This window comes from Hylaeus anthracinus, unplaced genomic scaffold, assembly GCF_026225885.1.
Source record: "Hylaeus anthracinus isolate JK02 unplaced genomic scaffold, UHH_iyHylAnth1.0_haploid 11985, whole genome shotgun sequence".
NCBI lineage: Eukaryota > Metazoa > Arthropoda > Insecta > Hymenoptera > Colletidae > Hylaeus > Hylaeus anthracinus.
This window is the reverse complement of record NW_026534333.1, coordinates 11,174,088-11,191,696: the sequence shown is the minus strand read 5'-3', so window position 1 is coordinate 11,191,696 and position 17,609 is coordinate 11,174,088. Positions and strand designations below refer to the sequence as shown.

General features: G+C 44.1%; 1 protein-coding gene across 1 annotated transcript in view; it reads right to left on the bottom strand.

Annotated features, from left to right (window-relative positions):
* LOC128886794 (uncharacterized) overlaps positions 1 to 17,609 on the bottom strand; it is a 58,785-nt gene that overhangs the window by 12,956 nt on the left and 28,220 nt on the right. The window contains exons 5-6 of the mRNA XM_054141957.1: positions 1,164 to 3,759; positions 181 to 354 (exon numbers count right to left, since the gene is read on the bottom strand). Coding sequence (XP_053997932.1) covers positions 181 to 354; positions 1,164 to 3,759 — 2,770 coding nt within the window. The remainder of the gene's footprint in view (positions 1 to 180; positions 355 to 1,163; positions 3,760 to 17,609) is intronic.

Here is a 17,609-nt window from a genome sequence, read left to right as displayed (position 1 = left end):
GCGTGTTAAATGCTTGCACTCTAGACGGCATTCGTTCCTCGCCCATTCGCACCAGCAAACCCTTCATTACTTGAATTCCCTAAATATTGGACTATCCAATACGAGTTTGTTTGATTTATTTCGTATGCCTGACGGAGGTGTCCCGACGAAGCAATCGCGTTCCCGAAAGAAAAGGCGTACCTGGTATTTCCTGATGGAATGCAGTTGTTGCTGCGTAGGCTCGGCGTTGGCGTTATCGGTGCTCTCCACATTATTGTTCTGCGTGGACAGACGTAGATTATCTTTCGGTGGTCTGGCGGGTGCCCTCTTTTGGTCTCTGGGGGGGATGGCAGGTTTCACCCCGTTCAGACCGGCCTAAAAATCCGTTCCGAAAAGAAACAGCTCGTATTAATCGTCCCTCACCACTGAAACGTCGTGCGATCGCGACTACCGGAAGAACGATCCTTCCTTCGTTCGGTTTTACACTTTTAGATCCTCGTGGGTTTCTTCCGTCGTCCCTTTTCCGTTTCAAGTCTCTATTCGAACGATGCAACCGACAACGGACGACTCGAGAAAGTAACCTACGCGCAAGCACGCGTCTGTCTTCGAGGGCAATCAGAAAATACAAAGAAAAGAAAGACGCAAGAAAGAAGAAGAAGAAGAAGAAGAAGAAGAAGAAGAAGCAGCGTGGAGCAAGAAGATACGGGCACGTGCACTACGGGAGAAACAGTTCCTACGACTACGGAAGGTGTTTACAATGGGTTTCTTGTCTACTTTACCATGCTTGTCAAGGCCATATGTGTGTCCGTTCCGCATGCTTTCTCAATCGATTCGTGTCACGCGAAAACGGTCCATGTTCTTGCGGCTTTATCGACCGGCGATCGCAGCATCGATTTTGCAGGAATTGATTCTGTCAAATGGTACATCGTATAAAACTTGAAACTATAATTCTGCCACAGTGAAGGTTTATTTTACCGAGAATCTTTAGCGTTTCGTGAGACGAGCTGTATACTGTGTAACTTCTACACTGTATTTTTCCGAAAGAATGTCTACATCGATGCCTTCTTCTTGTTAATCTAACTCCGCTTCAAGAGGTCACGCACGGTCGACGCAAGCGCAAAGAACATCTCAATCGTTTCAATGGGACAAGTACAATATTCCTGGAAGCTCGAAGGAAAGTTTACCTGGTGCTGGTCAAGACTGTCCAGGCCCTGGTACAAAGAGCACGTATGTATCTTCGAAGCGTCCAACCTTGGTTTCTCTAGCTTCGGGGTGCTCCAACTCGAATCATTTAAGCAAAGATCTCGACAGTCGAACTTAATCTCACGCACGGGGCTTTCCCGCGAATACGTGGAAGGATATGCCAGATTCAAGTCCGACAACCAGGATTGAACTCCGCAACGAGAGGGAAAGAAGAGTTCTGGGTCGCTTTTCGACCCGTCACGACACATGGCCAAACTCCAAGGAACGTCCAAAAACTTGGAACGTTTGTATTCGAGAGATAACCGTACATTCTTTTGGTTTTGCACGCTCGGGGACTCTTCCAAGCCAGGAGACACTCCTCCCTTCTGATATCCGCCAAATTTCCTGTTGGTCTCGCGCAAGGAATTCCTCGAGTTCTGATTGGTCTCCTGAACGTACGACAGACATCCTGTCGTCTCAGTCTGCACTTTAGGCTTTCCATCGAACAAATCGTCTTGACCAAAATCGATGCTGTTAGGACTCATTGCAAAATCTGCGGTCAAGTCGCGGGAGAAGCGTGCCTGTGGAGGCGCGGATTGCCAAAGAGCCGAAGACGAGCTGAATGCGTCATTGGCGAGTGAGTCGCGAATCAATGGACGCGGAAGAGGAAGAGGATCGCAATTAGAGTTTAGCGAGAGCAACGAGCGGTTAGAGGAGACGGGGTGTTGCGTGCTAGAAGCGTGAAACGTTTTGCGATGGCGTGTCGGCGATGGCTCGTGGTGCACGAAAGAGAGGAAGCTGTCGAGAAGCAAACTCTTGACTTTGGACCTTACCTTCTTGGAGGAGTCGTGCTTTCTGTCTAGCGTGCGCGCGGCTACGGTCTCCGTAGCTAGGCTAAGGTCTTTCGAGGGAAGACAAGGTGATGATGCCGCGATCGCGATCCCGTCATCCCCGCGTCCCTCCGCCGTTAGACCACCGTGTGCAGCGCCGTCTCGGTTCACCGTTCCGTTACGTTCACGTTTCGGTTCGAGGGTGTTCTGCTTGCTGCTGCCAGGGGTTTTGTTGGGCGGAGGGTAGACGGGGTGGCACTTGGTGACGGGGATGAAATCGGGAGGGCAGTCGACGGCCACCTCGCGGTAGGCTTTGCCGCCGACCACCAGGAAACTACGTTCGACGAGCTCGTGATCGGTGGAAGCGTCGCTTCTGAGCGTCGAGTAACCGCTGGAGATCTGTTGATGGCGTTTCTTCTTCGGTCGCTGCCTCGAGGACGAGGAGAGACTACTGCCCGACTCGATGCCAACGAGATCCTCGTTAGAGCCAGCGCGCATCAACTCCTCCGCGTCCAAGCTCTTCGTCTTGGCTTTTAACTTGGTACGTTCCTCCGCGGGTCGACGAATCTTGGAACTCTTCGCAGACTTGCTAGCTGGCGTGGGCGGCTCCGAGGGTAGCAGTTCGACCCGCTGATGCGACTCCTTGACGCGTACAGGGGACACTTGGTCCCGCGGCAGTCTAGGGATCACGCACTGCTCGTCTATCAACCTGGTCAGATCGGACACCTCGTCCGATCGCATCAAGAGGCCCTGCAAGTCCTGCAGGTCGGCCAGCCCGTACGCTGGATTATCGAACGACGTTGTGTCCCTCGTTCTGGCGAACAGGGGAGCCACCTTGATTTCAGGGACCACCGGTCGACACGGGGAACCTAAGTCTATCCGCCTGGCGTCGTAAGTGGGCGAGTCTTTGCCTCGATTTTTCGCGTGTCTCAGCACCAAACTGCTATCCAGCGGTGCTGTGCTGTCCGACCTGCCCGAGGAGCTTCTTGGACTGGCCGAGTCGTCGCTGCAGGTCTTTAGCATGGTCGGGTAGTCTTCCTTCGCGAACGGATAATCCTCCTCGACGTCCACGTCCACGCTGGACTCCTTCTGACCCGACGTGTCCTCGTTCACTCCTTCGTCCTCCTCCTCGTCAAAGTCCTTGAAGGGATTCTTCAAGTCTGGGAAGCCCAAAGTGGACGGGCTGCGTCGATGGCTGTCCACCTCTAACTCTTTGCAGGCGTCCTTCGTCTCGCTGCTGCGCTCGTCCTCGTCCTCGAGGTTCACCGACTCGATCTTCAGCTCGATCTTCACCATGTGCGATGGTCGATGGTGCCCGTTCCTGACGTACGGCGGTCTAGACGTTGCGTCCGTCGCGTCCGTTTGATCGACGGTTCTAGCGCGATCGTCTGCGTTGGTGATGCGAGGCGGCGGTGGTGGCGGTGATTGCGATGACTTAAGGGTCTCGTTTTTAAGGTTTAGGGAGAGGTCGAGGTCGCTAGCTAGGTCGCTACGGGGGCCAAGCTCATTCCTATAGTCGGAAGAGCAGTTCTTTACCTTGTTGGGATAGGCCTTCTGCAGGAGGGTGTCGGGCACGTCGACTGGTAGCTCCCGGTGAGGCCCCAGGCCGCCAGGGGCCCACATCTCATCGGGACCGAGTCCCTCCTGCGGCTTTTTCGCGTTGTTGTTCTCCTGCAGCTGATGCTGCTGCTGGTGATGGTGGTGCTGCTGCTGTTGGTGCTGCTGCGAGTGTATGTCCGTCACGCCATTGCCGCTACGAATTCGGGACCTGCGAGACAAAGAAGGTGACCTTTTAACGATTTTCGATGCAACGAGTGCCACCTCGCCTTTTATTTCTCGAGGATTCCACTCGTTCTACTCCGAGTTCAGGGTATTCTGTGTGCTGTTTTCTCTATTCATCGGCGTTCCACTCGCGCTATTTAAGGAACAAAGTGTGTCGGGCTTGCAAAATTTTCCACGAACGACACGGATCTCTTTTTACCGCGGCGTCGCAATGACGACAAGTTTTACTCGATGGAAGTCGCTCCAAGAATTGGTAGTCGAGTCTTTGGTACACCGAGAGCTGATGCTGTTTTACAAGTTCAGCAAAGATTAAAAAGTAATCGGAGACGTGTTTCCTCTGACAACGGGAGACGAACCCCCTGTTACATGACACGATGACCGCTATGTTAACCACATATGTTAATTACAATAATAAATTCTGAAGGTGAGGTCTGAAGAAAATAAATCCGGAACAGGGTTCGCGAATCTCGGTGAGGTTACCAAAAGAATACTGTGATAAATAAAAGACTGCGGATGATTACGCATTTATGATAATTGAAAATACAAGGAAATCTACGAAAAGTATACGAATTTATACACGTAACACCGTTTGGAAGATAAACTGAGATCTAGGGAACACGAAGAAAAAAATCTCTTGGAAATCTTGTGGAAGTTGGGAACGACGAGTTCTCGGCCTTGACAACAAATTTCTCGATCAAAATATTTTCGTCAGAGAATACATCTCCAACCACTCTTTAATTTATTCGTAATTAATCGTAGCGATTAAATACTACACGATTTTTAAATGCTCACAGTTCGTGGCCCGTATATGGGTCACATCGCTGTGCCATTGGATGCGGTATCGAGGTGTCGAACAGTGGATGTGTTAATGACAATGTAAACACGATGTCAAATTTCAGACGTTTTCTAAAATATTACATTACAAATACATCGTCAAGCGTACATTTAATTCGTAAGAAGTTACGAGGGATAAGAGATGTTTACACCAACCAAGAATACAGGGTGTTTATTACACAATTAACTAAAGTACGTCAATTACTTCAAATATCTCGATTACACGGGCAAATTGTTACTGGGAAACGCAACAACATAGAATCGAACCTCGTTAATTGCAAGAATCTTTAACCTAGATTTCCTCCATCAATCGAGGTTCTGATACACCCGAGGGCAGAAATGGGCAACAATTTTATTCCAATAACAAATGTCGATTAAAGGTAGTAATTCACAGTGTTACTCAACAGTATAAATAAAAAATCGAATTTTTGTTCAAAGAATTACTAAAAGAATTATTGAAATGCTTTGTATTTTTTATTCGTTACATGACTTTTTTTTTCTGGTCAAGAATTTTGTCTATCTCTGACTTGGGCAATATGCTAACTACGGTGAGAGGAAATTTCTGAGGAGGGGAACAGTTCTCTAAATACGCTTCTTCGGCAAAAAATTAGTCACTTACCGAGCGTGAAACATTGGTTCAAGGCAGGGGTGCACAAAGTGCAAAGGGTTAATCCAACCCTTTCGGTTTATATGTCACGCAGAGTAATTAATGAATAATAATTATTATCAATTATATCATCAAATAAAAGCAGTTACATTATTAATAATAATAATTACACCAGTGTATCGATCGTAGACCCTTAAAATTCTTTTACCAAAAACAAGTGTTTTCATTCTCTTTGATGGAACGTAAACCCGCGACGAAGCGTCGTCAGGAAAGGGGTGACCTTAGAAAATACGCGTAATGTCGTTATAAAAAGATGAGGCACCCGATTGATGCTGACGCGTGTCGAGGATTATCTCCATAAAAGTGGAAATTTACACGACACTGAATATGGGCTGCCCCCTCATCACGCAGCTCCACTTTTTCCACTTTCCTACCCACGTGTGCCCACGTGTTTTGTAATAATTAGAACATACAGAGACCGGAGCAAGCTTTCCTTCACAAATACAAAGGTCAATCTTTAGAAATAACCGTGCTTCATTTTCTTAAATTCAATTTTCTATTTCTACAATGAATTTAATAATTAATTGGGAACAATTAATATTGTCCCGCGAGCATTGAAAATGCAATCATATAAAGTTTAGCTGTTTAGAAGTACTTCTATCATTTCTACGTGGACTGACGATATGGTATCTCAGAGTGTGCTGAACTTATCCACGGATAATTTAACCGAAAACGAATCTTTCTTGTATGCTACAATAGAAACAGAATGATGGCATCGTCAACATCCTATCAAAGTTTTTCCGAATCTGACCGAGTTCCTCGGTTGCCAGGCTCCCATCGGGCTCTTATCGAGATCTAGAAAGTTGCACGGGATTTCTGACATGCGAAACGAATGAAACATAATTCCTGGCATGACGTTGCATGAATAGCGGTGGATCAATTCTGTACACCCGGCTCGATCTGGCAAAAATGACGAAGTAGTTCTTCCTGATACCCGGGAGTGACGCAATACAGCACATGCTATAGGGATTGCAGGAAGAACACATCGTACTTTTGATGTTTCGGAGCTAGGAAAATTTGACTTACTGTCCAAAAAGTATGACAATTTTACGAGTAACATTAACATCATACCAGTACTATTATTATTATTATTATTATTATTATTATTATTATTATTATTATTAGAGAAAGCATGGGAGGGGATTTAATCTAGTATATCGTAACGTTGTTGAGGTAAATTTTTGCAATTCTCTGCAAATTTCTCAGATTTGTCACCTTTAAACACTTCTAATTCAAACAAATTTTTTAATTTGATAGTTTCGTCACATTTTTTTAATGTTTTAAAAATTCTTCAAATCTTGAAAAGTTTACAAATATTTTGAAAATCTTGAGTATCCAGCAGAATCTTCGCAAAACATTCTTCAAAGTATACGTAATCACATCTTCGAATTACGCATTGAAAATTCCCCCGAATTAACTCCGTATTTCCTAAAGGGGATTGGTTCCGGTTAGCCGTACCCCTTGAACAGCCCATGCAGAAATGCTACGTTGGAAACACCACGGAAAGTCGAAGGGCAGTCATTCGTACGGAATCTCGTCTCGGAACACGAGCTAAGAGAGTTAATGAAAATGGTCCCCGCCCTCTAGGAATTTGCTCGCGGAACCGACGCTTACCAGTTCGACGAGCATCGCGAAAGAATCAGGCGTGAATAACGCGTTAGAAATTTCAAGTCGAAAGTCTCGCGGCCACGCGGCTGCTTCGATCGTTCGAGCATTGCGGGCCACTGGTGGCGCGATTGTCTTCGAGGAATTTTATCGTATCGACAATTAGCACGCTGGCGAACGTTCGCGGAGAACTGTTTGGCTCTTGCACTCCTGGCCTTTCTTGAGCTTTCTTTTTTTCTCGATTCGCGAACGAAACCGACGAAATTCCGCGTTCCGCGTCGCTTGAACAACTTCCCTCGTTAATTCGTCCACTCGACTGGACTACCAAAGGAATCGAGAAGAATGCGGTTTGTTTAACGATTCGACGGTTTCGGTGGAGGAAACGCGACTGCTTTGGGAACGATATTTTTACGTTTTGCTGTTAAATCAATACGTTTGTATACACGTATAACGGCAAGTAAATAAATTGACGGGAAATCGAATCGTTTATATGACATAATGAAGTTAGGGTGGCTCTATGAAATACTATAAAATTATTGAAAAGTATTAAAACTATTATATAGTATCAAGTTTTTTTTAACAAAATGTACGCGATACGAACACTTTTGTGGACTATTATGTATTATGTAGATGACAGTTAATATATTTTCGTTATTAATGATTGGAATTCAACTGAAACTATGTTTATAATGTAAAATGTATTCGGAAACACCAAACTTATATATATTAAATTATTACATATTATTATATGTTCTAATGTATATATATATATATGCATGTTATCCTCTGGAAACTCCAACAAACAATTTTACCCCATTAAATATTCAAATACTAAATAATTTAAGTGTTCCAATATCGAATTATTCCAAACCTATTCTCGAGAGCGCGGGAGACCTTCGAGACGAGCTCAAGGAACCAATGAGATCGCAAATGGAGGGACGTTGAACGCTATTTTTCCCGTGGATCCAGTTACAAGGGCAACGGAAAGGGGGTGAAGAACAAGAGACGCGTCGGCATTACGTTTGCGCCTAAGTGGCCCACGTGAATTCACGCAGACTTTGCTAAAGGAAAAAAAGAAAGAGAGACAATACTGGTTGGCCGGACAAAAACGACAGAAAACGCGAAACGCAATAGCATGGTTCACCATATGCGTGCGGTCGAACGTAAACGGGTTCACGTGGCTCCTTTCAAAGGGTCTCTGCAAGGAACACGCCCGCACGATCGTCTCCAGCGCTTCTATTCTTTTTTTCTTCTTTCTTTAAAGCGTTTCTCTGTGCGTGCAGCTAATCGAACGAGCAACGATTGCCGAGAGAATTATAATTAGATCGCAAGAAGAATCGATGAGCTCGGGTCAAGTCCGTGTTGTCCGTTAGGTGCGATAGGCACCGTGCCTGGAATCTGCAGAAGAATGCAGTGCTTTTAAGAAAATTTCAAGGGGTCGAAGGGTACATTTTTCTTTTTCATTCTTCGAAAGTAAATATATATGGAAATAGACTTCGTTGGAATTACTTCGGATTTATAGTCGATTCAAGTAATAGATGTCATGGTGAAACCAAGCACGTGTCAAAGCTTTAAACGTGTTTTTCTTTCGAAACATCATTTTTTTATCTGGTTGTCAAGATAAAAATAAATGTGTTCGAGTCAAAAGTAAATTGAACGTCTTAAATCGGTGCATGTGTTTTCTGAACTTAGTAACATAAATCCATTCATTTCGCGCAGTTTCGTTCATTCAAGTAAGTAGTGCATCGTAAATGTATAAATTGAAACTGAAATAAATTGAAAGCGTGAGATAACGTTGCTTCGTACAAGGAAATCGACTTTGAACTTGACCAACGAGTTTGTCCAGTGTTCATTATTTCTTGCGCTTGTGTATTAATAAACATCAACGACAGCATGGAGTTATCAATTTGTTGTCAGTCTTCTGACCGGTTACAACTAATACTAGTTAAAAGTAAAATAGATAATACCATACCACTGGTTATATTTACGGTATATGCACAAATATATAAAATAAAAAAAAAAAATGAAAAACGAACACACAAGATGGAATATTTAATACAAAAATTTGTATTAATTTCTAATGGTAAAATTTGGATGTATTATATTTTGACCTATAAAAACATTTTTTCCGCGATCGCAATTAATCATGCTGGCCATCGACTCATGTGTTATGGTAGATCAAGGACACTCGTAGCCAGTAACGAGTTGCTGTCGATGGAAGGCTACAAAAAACGCTCGAACGTGTTCTGGCGAACAGCACGACAAACAGATAAATGGACGGGATGACACATCGGAGTGCATATCTAGAGCTACGTGGCTACTGCGATACAGGGAAACTCGACCAGTTCTCTCTAAGTTTGTCTAAAGCGGGGAAACGATATCTAGACTAGTCGGTGGCTTTTAACAGAGATTACTCTTAAAGGGAACGACCACACGAGTCGATCCGACGGGGTACTTCCAGGAAAAATGGTCGAGACTGGCTAACTGACCTCCAATGCGTTGTTTTTTTTTTCCTCTCCACGAACGCCATTAGTATTTACAAGAAGAGTGCAAAGACCTTCGGATCGCCGACTTGGTTGAAACTTTGCATTCTGATCGACTTTGTCATTTTGTTTATGTCGGAGTCCGACCAAAAAATGCTTTTTCTACGGATTAAATATTCAATATTTTCAAGATATTTGATAAAGTATCATTTGCCTAACCGACATTTCATATATGCACCAATCTAATACAAATTAATGGATGCCACGCGAATTACGTAATTTTGTTTTCTAAATTGTTTGAGAACCCCTGGTCAACAGCATCGGTCCGAAGAACCACCCCATATTGTACACGAAATTCGACGATTCTCAAAGGCGCCATTTTACGTTTCACAGAACCGCCCGTCCTTTCGAGGGACTGGGACCTGGTTTTTGTCTAAAACCGTTCCACGAAGTACCCCGTCGTCGTCAGTGGTTCAAAGCTGAACAGACCTAATAGCATTGCGCCTCTTCAGCACCCGAACTCTCTTCGGTGGTCCTCTTCTTGCAAGGAATTCGCTAAAATCATTCCATCTTTCCTTACCAACACGCTCGAAGACTTCTATGCAAGCCTAACCGATTCGCAAGCGCACAGGAGACGATGGACGATCCTGAGTCTCGAAAGAAAATTTGTTTAACGTTGGAAAATTCTAGATTTACCACAGTTTCTTCGAAGAGATAAATATCGAAGGTTCTGGCGAGGAGAACCGACTAAATTAAACACGGAAATTAGCCGGTAACGGTACGGTAATATTTATAATAAACATTTCTGCCGTGGGTTTGGGTCTTTGTCAATATTTATTATCATACGTCTAAAAAAGAAATTATACGAAGACTGACCGAGTTTCATCGGATGGAAAAGAAGAATCAAATTGTAAATGCAAAAATGCGAATTGAACGTCAACTTGGATTAACCCAGAAATGTAAATTATAGAACTTTACCTCAAAAGACAATACAAATTATTTCACTTCTATTACTGTTTACTACCGTTCGAGTAATTGTAAAAGTACGTAATTAAACGTTGATCCCTAACCCACCACGGAATATAAAATGTGAGCCTATCCGTGACGCGATTTAAACGTTCGATACGTGTATTCGGTGCTTTGGGTGTATTTCAATTACGAAATCACTCGAGCGTCCACTCCATGGCTTCGTAACTCGAGATAAACATTCATGCAATTAGAGTTCGCTTGGAAGAACTCGCTGGTTGGCGAATAAACATAAACACACGAGAGGACGAGCGACAACGACGTTTATCGGTACACCGGAAGCCGTGGCGCTAAATCATGACGCAATGCAGCAACGGTATTCGACGATGGATCGAATCGAGCTCCGTAGCTCGAACAATTCCTACGACAATCTTCTGTGAAATCTTCTGCTATTCATGTAACGCGAGACACTATCGTTTTCGCGATTCGCTTCTTCTGTGTGACCGTTTACCTTGACATCCGCTGACAAGAAGAAAAAATGCGAATGAACGCTCTGCTACGATGCATCAAAGCGTTCGCAGTTTATTAATTACAATTAAAACAATTCATTATCGACTGCTGATGTCTAGAGTCACAGTCATTCCAATTATATTCATAATTACAAAATGTAATTCCTACAGGCATTTATCACCTTATCCTATAAACTATTATCCCTGAAAAGGACATCAAAATCGAAGGAGCGCAGACCGAGTTACTGATAAAAGTACGCGCCACGAAAAATATATTCAACTTTTCTACTTGATCTTGATGAAAAATTCTTAGGCTCTCATAGATATCGAAATTTTATATTCTAATCCGAGGATCGTTGAAATGCGGCCCTGGCTGAATTATACCTGCGGAGGCGGCCAGGTAAGCAGGGCTGCAGAAACGGAAACACGCGACCCCCTCCCCCACTCCCTTCCGTAACGAGCACACTATGTGAGAACAAGTGTCTAATGGCTTCCTGGCCGACCACGGAATTACGTAAGTCGTGTAACATGGAACAAAAGTTTAGATTCCCGACGAATCATACGTTACCACGATAAAACGAACCTACGCTACCACTCGAAAATCGTAGGACGCATGCTACTTCTAACCGAGTTCTTTAATTCTTGCCAAGTCGATCGAACCTTCAAGGATACCATTGTTTACACTGTTATCTATTTCGTTTCGGCATCAATAAAGAAAAGATTTGAATATATTCTTACATTAAATAAAAACTGTCTCTTTAAATGAACGAGTTACAAAGGGTTCTCGATTCTTTTCGATTCTACGTAAAATTTTTAAGAGATCTTAAAACTTTCAAGTGGCAGTGAACGTGGACGAAAAAAAAAAAAAAAAAAAAACAATTACGAGTTACGTTGGACTGCGCGAACAAGCTTTTAGAAATTTTCCTAATTCCACCTGGAAACACTTGGGACGCCTGAATCGTCGAACGACGCCTTCAACGAGTACCGTTGTGCGTCTGCCTATTCATGCTCGTTAACGGGGGGCCCCAGAGGATACTTAGCGCTCACAGCATTAAATATCTACGGCTTTTACAACGTCGACGCGCCAAGTCTCGAGTCCTGTGCGAGATTAGCCAACGTTTTACGTTTTGCCAGCGGGGAACAAGAAGTGGGGAACTAGAAGAACAAGAGAGCTTAGTGGATGCAAGTATAAATTCGACGAATAATGTACAAATATCGAATAATGTCAAAAGCAAGAACAATTCAACGAGTCTGAACCCTATGCGCGAGATCAGTTGCTCCATCTCTCGGTTACCCGTTCCTCCAGGTTTAAATATTTTGCGACACTTCCGATGGGAGGATCGGAACGCGGTACCAGGCACGACGGGTTTCGCGCGAAAATTCGTCACTCGACGATGCAAGGTAAGATAAGGTAGAAGGAATGACCCAATATGCAGTGAATCACAGAAGTGTTCATACTTCCTCGAATGCTGGTTTCAAACAGTGAAAAGATTTTCGAGACAAAGTGTTGTCGGTACCTCATTTCACATGATTCTGTTATTTTTTTTCTTTTTATTCATTTCGAATGCATTTCTCATATTTCATTGTAATAAGATTCTACATTAAGTTTCTAATTTGACACAACCAAAGTACCGACTATCGAAATCCTGATTATGGAATACTTCGTACCTATTACTTTAGTTAAATTTTTAATTTCTGTCATTTTTTAAGAAAATGCACTGTGAACGTATTTGTGTCGATAAGGTTTCTATAACATTTATCTTGAACTCGGATATCAACGGTCAGAAATCAGCAATTTAAGGCGCGCAAATTCTTCTGTGACTCATTGTATAGATATATATTACAAATATTGATGAAATTGATATTATTGATAATATCAATATCAATATTGATAAATTGATAATTGATGTTGATATAATTTCGATGCAAGAACTGACAAGTATGAAAATTTCGACGAAATATGTCGCCTTGCAGATCAAATGGTTAGAGTAAACAGACACGAAGAATGCTCTGTTTGAAAATTGTTAAGAGTTAAATTAATAAATGCTACTTTTACATCGATGAAACGCGTCCGTCGCTCGTTCTCTCGAGATCTTAAGTTTTCTTCCCTGTAATTCGACTTTCTACCGGAGTTCGTGTTGCAGGATGTCTCGTTGACACCTTTTCAACGACGGTGGTAAAGGGAAGGGGAACGAATTCTCAGACAAACGTTTCTGCGAACCGATTTCCATACAAAGAACAACCTGAGCAACCCTGACTGCGGATTAGAGGACGAACGACAGCGTCGCCTTAACGTGCTCGGTGCCTAGCGACTTTTTCATACCATTTCGTTCACAGCCAAACATTGTAGACGTATTCTTCGGTCACCCTCAACGGTTCTTGGAATTATTGAGCGTGAACAGTTACTGTAAATAACCGTGGGCACACCTAATCAATTTCGAAATACCATTTCGAATAATACGAGATTAATATATCAGTTATTTCCAAATAAGGTCACGTGGAATGTAAGACTGAAACGTTATTTCTTACATTTCTTTGAAACGAAATTTATCGAGGTCTGATGCAAAGTAAATAAATCGAGACATTATCAATCTTATCAATTATCGATTATGTAAATAAAACTGAGTCTTGCCAGTTTGTTTCCAAGTCACGGAAAAACGACTGCAGAAATCGCGATTATATTGGAACGTGTCTATAGAGCAATCTAATTGAAAAAGCAAGATACGTAACATTGCAAAATTCCGTTATAATAAGGGTGCTCTTAATATGAATGATATCTCGTGTGCGTTGGTTTTGCGGCAAAAATGTACTAGACCGAAGTTGCTAAAAATTAAATTTAGAAACCTTTTTGTTCAATACGAATTTTCGATAGAATCGATAGTAACTGAGATGCCGACCCTTTCTGCCTGGGATACTCCGCGAGGGTGAGTAGCAGCAGAACTTTGTTTATTTGTGCTTCAGGCATTGTAGCATAAACTGTATACGGGGAAGCGTTAAAAATGCCTTTTTGTATTTAATTACTTCGTCTAATTTTGTATAAGGTACGCCAGGAACATTAATACGGAAACAGAAATAATTGTCCAAACGAAGATTCCTGAGGTATAGAATGTTTTCATTTTTCATAGAATAATTCCAACGACTGTCGAGGACAATTCGAAATGGTCCTACAGCGTTTGTCGTGAACGGAATTCGCTGGGTACTCGACGCGTTACAAACGTCAATTCTTAGTAAATGTATACTGCGACCTAGCGTTGAAATTTTTATCTATTCGCGTTTGTACTATCTTGGCAAGAAATCCTCCCCATAAAAAAAAGTTTTTAATTCGCCTAGCAGACGCGCAGAGGAGATCTCAAAGTCGTTGGGACCTACCAGTGTAGCGTTTTGAGGATTCTCATGGCGTGGCTTCTCGACAGTTCGTCCTTCGTTCAAACCTCATGGACAGACTCTCGCGGCGTGGCCGAGTAACGAACGGCCAAAGAATTCTCAATGGCTCGCTGTCTCGGAAACACCTTCCATTATTTCCCTTCGATTCGTTATTCCTTCTTCCCTCATTCGTCGACACTCTCCTAAAAAACGTTTCTCCTCTTCTCGCCCCTGAAAAAGGTAGCTAGCGCTGGTCCTTCGCGTTCGTTGACGTTCCACGCAAATTCCACGGCGTCCTCTTCTCTCCCCCCACTCGATGGTGTTGCCCACCCATTCACCGCACACAACACACCCGCGCACAGATTCCGCAACCTCGTGGGTCACCTCACTACTGTCGCTTCTACTTCTACTAAATCACAGCTGATCCAATGGAACAAACACAAAATTGACCTCTTCGGACTTTTATAATTGACTCTATCCTCTCAAGTTTACAACCGAATACGTTGAATTTTCCTCGTGATTTTCATATTCCACGTATAGGCGTACTTTATCCGCGCGTTTGTCGGCCGCAATTCGTATGTCGGCTAAACGATCTCAGGGGAGCTCGTCCCAGAGCATTGCGATGAACTTTCTTCATTTGTCGCACATCCCCGACGGCGCACTCGAGGAACTCGAAGCAGAACGAGAGTATCGTTGGAGGAGGCTTCTTGGTCCAAGAAGCCCGCGGCGAAGCGGACAAGAGAGAAGACACGACGAACGCGCGCGCGTGTGCCACGAAGAAGCGCAGGTTCGCTGGCTGCCGAAGGTGTATGCACCTTCTGAAGGCTGCATGCGGCACGAGGAACGACGGAGGACCCGAAGAGGAGGCGGGCAGAGAGCGCTATATCGCGTGGAGAACGCTCATACCGGTTTTGGCCCGCCGCCGGACAGGTATTCCCGACTCCGTTAACCGCCTTAATTGCGCCCGGCTCATAGCACTCCACGGAAAAACGACGCTTTTCGCCACCCCTTCTCCTCTCCCTCTCCCTATCGGAGGAACAGCTCGCGGCTAACTCTCGGGAAATTCAGCGTTTATCTCCCAACGCGCTTTCTCCTTCCGCGAGCCTTCGCGATGCCCCCACGAAATATCTCGAATTCTTTTCGATTCCTTCGAATTCCTCGCGGCTCGTTCCAAGTTCTTTAAATTCTCTGCGAAGATATCCCGTATACGTATCGACTCTAGAAAGCCACGAGTGCGTCTCCACGGTTGCTAGAATTCACCGAACGCGACGACGAACTTTCTTCGGTGGCTGAGAACTCGAGTTCTTTCTTATCAAGTATACATCCTTCTTCTTCCTTTTTCTTTCACCGCGAGTGGTGCGGTTTCACTTACAAGGTTATCCTTAGGCGTTAGGTTCGATTTCCCGGAGCACGAGTCACGGGTACGATAGGGTAAAATCGGACGAACGCACCGAGGAACGCTAGCATCCCTCCAACTTCAGACTGACGTGAGTTTGTTGGCTTCGCTTTACGCCGACCGAGGCGAGCCGGTGTCCCCTTGTGCCCCCCGCCTTTCCCGCGACATACCTGTCCCTTCCCACGCCAACGAGTCGGCCCCCACCTATCAGCTGCGCGTTCCTAACCTCTGCCCCCACTCTGCCAAGCTACGTGCCCCCTCCAAACGGTGCTGGACGTCGCGACGATATCACTTTCCAACGAGCGGTGCCCCGACGTGGTATTCGCTTCCTCTTTCGTCGGTCCTCGCGATGCGCTACCTCCTCCATTCGTTTCTTTCGTCGATCTTCTACACCGTCTTCGTCCCTTTCCGCCAGATGCTTCGCCTCTTTGTTCGTCGCGAGAGATTCCGGCTTCGGGCTTTTGTTTTTCAACGACTTTCTTTCCGCGGAGAGAAAAGACGGGAAGGATCGCGGTTACGGGAGACTTCGACGTACATAGGAATCGATGGGTTCGTTGATGAAATACGGAGTAGCTGTCGGTATCACGCAGTGCATTACAGGAGAAAACTTAATCGAATGCAAACAGAACTTTGTCGCGGGACCAACATTTGCTTTCGTACGAACTAGCTTGGATTCCAAATGCAAAGTATGGAATATTCTTAGGATTTTTGTTTGTATATTCTGGAATTTCTGTCACTTCGGTCCAAAAAAATTGTAAGTTTGCTTTTGTTCCTTTCTAGAAATCTTGGATTATCGAATCTCCTTTATGTCGTGAATGCCTGCTTCCTAACTTTCAATTTCTTCAACATCCCATCTTCAGTTTCTTTGCTGTTCCTGCGGTACACCGCTCCCTTTTACCGTAGTTCCGACTTTCATCTTCGTCACTGAGAAGTTTCAAAGCGTTTGCTCCCTGAATAAGATTCCAGGGTGCAAGTTCGCTCGCACTTTGTTTCCCTCAAGCCTTCCACTCTCATCCCACGGGATGACGAGAAAAAAGGGGAGAGCATCCGCGTCCGCTAGATAATTGCCTATCGCTGCCTGTCTAGAAATTTCATATTTCTGTGTTGAAGGATCTCTTTCCTTTGCGTAAACTTTTCATCGTGAGATAATCTTTGGCTAGGAACTTCTCCTTCTTTTGTTCTCGGTTATTGCATATTAGTATCTGTAAAAGCGCACAATGGGTGTCCGTCGATTTACACGGGAGTATGGTTGTAGCGGAGGCAGAGAGAAACTATCTGTGAAGAAACTGTTAATATGAAAAAATCGAAAAAAAAAAAAGTATATATACGGATTGTTTATCAGGTTGTGATAATAACAGTGACGAAACGACGTATACTTATGAAGACAGCGGAAGTAATTAATGTTGAAATTTTACTTTACAAATTGTTGGTTTCAATGTGCAACCTAATTACTGGACACAATTTTTCACAGTCAATTTTTCTTCCTGATTTTTCTCAATCTCTGCCCAGCTCCATCTCGATTCCTTTTAGCTCATTCCTCTCGCCATTCTCTGTTTCCCGCGTTATCACTGTTCGCGCCTCTCCTTTTCTCTTTCTCTCCTCTACTCGCGTCTGTGCTTTCTTCCCTCTTATCTCGTACTCTCGACGTCATCGCTCCCTCTCTTTCTCACGGTGTCGTCGCTCCTGCGTTCCCGAGATCGCGTAGCCCAAGCATTGAAGTCTCTCGGCCACGAAGCGCGACTCGCTCGATGAGAACTGATCCCCGACGCAATCGCGTTTACATCGAGGCGGAGATTTCTTCTTAAATCGTCCGGGTACGACAGCTACCCCGAAAGCCAAATATTCGAATACATACTTAGTTTAATAGTCGGATAATTTCAGGTATTGTCGATATCAGCAATTAACAATTTAATTAAAAAAAGGACGAACATTGCTTGTCGAAATTGTCTTTATCGAAATGTTCAAATGTTTCGACGATAACAAAAATAATGTTATTTTGTTCTGCAATGTAAA